The sequence below is a fragment of the Lolium rigidum genome, chromosome 2 (genome assembly GCF_022539505.1).
Source record: "Lolium rigidum isolate FL_2022 chromosome 2, APGP_CSIRO_Lrig_0.1, whole genome shotgun sequence".
Classification (NCBI taxonomy): Eukaryota; Viridiplantae; Streptophyta; class Magnoliopsida; order Poales; family Poaceae; genus Lolium; species Lolium rigidum.
The window spans coordinates 221,307,061-221,311,723 of NC_061509.1; the positions used below are offsets into that span (position 1 = coordinate 221,307,061).

A 4,663-nucleotide genomic window follows, 5' to 3' on the forward strand; every position below is an offset into this window, starting at 1 on the left:
ACCTGCCCGCAGAAGGTGGCTGTGAATGACACTCGAGTGAGCGTAATTTACGATATTCTTGCGATCGACACATGGACAATACATGAAGCCACCATGTTTGTTTGCCTCAGCCACGGCGATGAAATTCTCCAGGCCCGAAGTGAACTCGTCAAACCGTCGGTCAATGTACATCCATTGCCGATTCATCTGCATGATATAATTAACATTATATCAAAAACCATTACATTTTATCAATTACAGATGAAAAGGATAAAGTTGTTAACCTCGATGAAGAAGAAAAAAGCAAGTTAAGTGTGGCTTGATTTGTGTAAACTCAAATGTCAAATCCTCTTAAGCATTTCATCGAACACCTCTTGTGCATGTGAAGAAGAGAGGAGAGCAATACACCCCTCTTGTGAAGAAAGTGAAAAAATGGCCAAGTGTGGCTCACATTTGGGCAGGGGCAAGGTCATATAGCCAGATTGGGGACTTTGTCCCGGTTTGTAATACAAACCGGGTCCAGAGGTGGGGCCTTTGGACCCGGTTTGTATTACAAACCGGGACTAAAGGGTTCCCACGCCTGACACGCCCTGCCGGCCACCCTTTAGGCCCGGTTTGTAATACAAACCGGGTCCAAAGGCCACTACAGGACAGGCTCTGAACCAGTGGGGCCGCCCTGGGCAAAACGAACCGGGCCTAATGCCCCCAATGGTTCCGGTTTGGTTCTGCACTGGGTTATTTGCTTAGGACCAAAGGCCTCTTCTCCACTAGTGGTGGCGACGCCGACGCTACGCCGAGGGCTAGGTAGACGCTGAGGGCAGCCCTCGGCGTAGCCGCATTTACGCCGACGGCATGGGTACGCCGACGGTCCACGTTCGGCGGTGCCCTGGCGAGGTCGTACGCCGACGGCCCCGACATTTGGCCGTCGGCGTACACTTTGGCCCTCGGCGTCTACTGCCATTCCTGTAGTGTAAAGGGAGAAGCGCAACATGATTTGCCGAGAGGCACTTCCCCTTGATGACAAGATAGACTACACGGTTTCCTATCTGATTGGTTCACTGAATGCAAAATATAACCAAATCAAGATTAAAAGGCTAACATTAGTAGTAATAAGTAGGCTCTGTTATCTCACGAACAGACCGGAGGACCTGAAGAACTGGGTTCCTAATTAAACATGACTAGTACTTTTCTCAACATTCCACACAATACAGCTCGAGATTGCAGACAGAACTTGAATTATTCTACTCCATGTGCTGTTCCTCCATGCCGTTCCCACCTTTCTACTACGCAATAGACGCTGTGAGTTAACTAGGTCTCAAGAAACGCCTCGCCAGCGCCAGGCGGCATCCGAACCATCAGCAAGCCAGCGACGGCGCCACGTGAACCTGAATCGGTCGCGCTCTGAATCGCGCAAGTGCAGTCAGCAGCTGGCCAGTACGTCCTGCTCGTAGTCCCCTGGAGTGGCCTTCCTTCGCAGCTGGGTAGAAGGAAACGACGGGCGCCGTGGCGTATCTTCGAGTCCAGTCCATGGCCTTCGTCTCGAAGGTCGCCCTGTCGTGCCTGTACTGAAGCGCGACGCCGCGGCGAACGGGGAGGTCGAGGAGGGGGTCGTAGAGGACGGAGACGATGGAGAGGAGGGCCTTGCTGATCGTCAGCGCCGGGCTCCAGTTGTCCTTGAAGATGTCCAGGAAGATCTCCCCCTCGTTGTCGATGTTCGGGTGGTACACCTGCAGCCAAGCACAAACGATCGAGGAAAAAGAAATCAAAACGAGATGAGAATCAAACGCCGATCCATCGATCGATGTCTTTCTGGTAATAAAATTCGATCGCTTCGTTGGATCGCTTGGAAAAAAAATCGATCGATGTCTTTCTGGAAGAAGCAGAGGCAAATGGAGCTCGATCAATTCGTTGGTACGCCGGCGACGTACCTTGGTTTTGAAGGTGAGCTTGAGGGGCTTGAAGGGGTAGTCCTCCGGGAGCACAACGTCGAGGGGGAACGTGCCGCCGGCGTAGGGGCTGCCGGCGGGGCCGTCGATGATCACCTCGAAGTGGTACGGGTCCGTCATCGGCGACGCGCCGGGACGGCAGAACGCCGGCGGGTCGACCCACAGCACGGACAGCTCCTTCCGGACTCGCTTGATCGAGAACCGACTCCTCATTTGCCGCCCCCGTGTAGGCTGTGAAGAACTTCGTGCTTCGGCGCAGAGAAATCTACGCTATGGTAAGCAGCTAGTTGCTCACTGCTCGGGGCCAAAGGTCTCGATCGGTGCTTTATATAGAGAAGGCTAACCCTCAGACTTCTCGAGGAATCTACTTGGAGAGCGATCCCGGTAGGAGACCATATACATGGATAGATAGGGTATGGTCACTTTGCTGGTATAACTTCGATCACGCTGCGCTTATGCTGTTGCACGTCACATCATGTTGAAGAATTATCTGCACAACAAGATGATGGCAGAGTTGTTTCGTACCGCTGGCAATGCACCATGGCAGCAAAGCGAAGGAAAGCGGAACAAAGATTCTGAACAAGAAACAAAATAAATCCCATTTTGAGCGGGCATAAGGCAGTTGAAGTCTTGAAGAGCATGTTCAGCTCAAAAAGTCACAGCATCATCGATCACAACGGTCACAACATCACTCTCTCACTCAGAGCCAACAGCCCGTAGGCCATCGCATTTCGGACACAAGGTCGATCCGTTTTTTATCCATACGCGGTGACCCACGGACACGATTGAGGCATCGGTCTATTTGCAATAGCGAGCGGGCCCAACGGCTTTAAACCGCAAAAAAAAAATGTGCCAAAAAATATAATTTACATTAACTTGGGGCCAGAAAGGTCACGTTTTACAACTAAAAAGCATGTGGATAATGCCACCGGTGGCTTCGTCCTCATCGCCGGAGTGATCTAGTCCTCCTTGCCGAGATCGATGAAGACCTGCGGCAGCGGCCACACATTCGCCCTCTGAGGAGGTGGTGGCAGTTGCTCAGCTGTTGGCGGTGGCGGCGTTGGTGCAGCCTCCTACTGCAAGCGATGGATGGCCACCTCTAATCCACTTGGCACGCTCCTCCGCCTCGGAGATGGCCATGCCGTGTGCCAAGGCTTCTTCCTCCGTGAGGTCAGCCTCCATCGGCTCATAGTCGAGGTTGTCCTCCGACGAATCCTCGATGGGCCCTCCCAAGAGCCCAGGCTGGTACTAGACCTCCGATGCCAACGCTGGGGCCCACGACACTAGTTCCTTGTAATGGTTGGCGGACCCTTGGTATTGTGACCAGTCGGGGACGCCAGGGCACGGCGTGGGGAAGTAGTAGCCGGACCAGTCCTCCGACTCATCGTTATCCTCCTCCTTCACGGGCGACATCGATGGCAACGCCTAGGGCAGCAGGGTTGGCTGCGCGTGCACCTACTGCAACTCATACTCTACGTCTCCCCCCCCCCCCCCAAGTCCATAGCGGTGAGTCCACAGAGTAGGTCGGGTCTTGCCGTAGATCCGGCGGCGGGTAGGTCGGCCGTCACAGGATCTCCCGGTGGTGAGCAGGGCCGCACACGGGGATGGTGGGCTCTAGCACCCGCGCATAGTTCAGGTTCCACCCATGTGGCAAGTGGACGTTCGGCCAGGGCAGAGACACGGCAGCCTCCGCAAAAATACGTACATGTGCCGCCTCGAGCGCGGCACAGGAGGCGGGCACGGTGGCCTCTGCAAGGGCACACAGAAGAAGCAGCGGCTGCCATTGCCAGTGCCACCTCCAGTGCGAGACCCACTGGCCTCGTGGTCATTGCGGCCATGCCGGAACCAGCCGCTGCCCTTCGCCATGGCCTTGATCTAGGGTTCGGGTGTGGGAGCTAGGGTACGGCCGGTGGGAGAAGCTCTGGTAGTGGGGACTACGAGTGGATCCTTCGAGAACGACGGGTCTTCATTTAAAAAGACCATCTGCGTATGGGTGGACCACGTGGACCCGCGTCCTCGCCTAAACGCAATCTAGCACAGACGCGCGCGGATACGCGTTGTTCGCGGGCACATCAATCCCAATTTTATGTCTGAAATGCGGGCTAATTGAAAGGACAAATTCTTGTATGAGATAGAAATACAGTTCGCCGATGGACCGCATTTTTTGCCACGTGGACAGCAACGGACGTGATTTGTCCACGATGGACCGTTGAAGGTGGCCTTACACTTAACTAGAAGTCTAGAATCTAATAGGATTTTACACCCTTCTCCTCCAGAGTTATAGACGGACCCAAAATTAACAAGTATCAGTGTTTGATTATTCCAAATATATTCACACCATCATCACATACGCCAGCCTTTACATTTGCAATTAATTGTCCGTGCATGTTGGCGACGTATCCAACAAACGGATAAAGGTAATTACACAATTATTTAATGTCTCCTCGCTCACTCCCGTGGGGCCACTGGGGCAACCCTAACGCTCTCAGATTGTTCCGGGGAAACCCTAGATCTAGGCAACCCGGATCGAACGATGACGATGCTTGACGTTGTTCTCCCTTTTGGAAGCATTGTCTTGGAGCAGCCGCTAGTTGAAGGGAAAGAATTTGGAGTGGCTTCATCTTGCACGGAGGTCTTTGGCGGAGATGTCAACTAATGGCTAACCGCCAGGTGCTACGTCTAGTTATGCATGGTTCGTTAGGTGCTACGCACGGCAGATTCTTCGAAGGCTTCAAGCT

The 4,663-nt window shown here is 53.6% G+C and overlaps 1 protein-coding gene across 1 annotated transcript; it reads right to left on the reverse strand.

The window, feature by feature from the left end:
* Positions 1 to 1,334: 1,334 nt before the first annotated feature.
* LOC124690575 (ubiquitin-conjugating enzyme E2-16 kDa-like) lies at positions 1,335 to 2,719 on the reverse strand. Its single transcript, XM_047223944.1, has 3 exons — positions 2,709 to 2,719; positions 1,908 to 2,130; positions 1,335 to 1,706 (listed from the first exon to the last, which is right to left on the reverse strand). Exons 1-3 carry the CDS (start codon positions 2,717 to 2,719, stop codon positions 1,335 to 1,337), a joined length of 606 nt encoding a protein of 201 aa, XP_047079900.1.
* Positions 2,720 to 4,663: the final 1,944 nt, after the last annotated feature.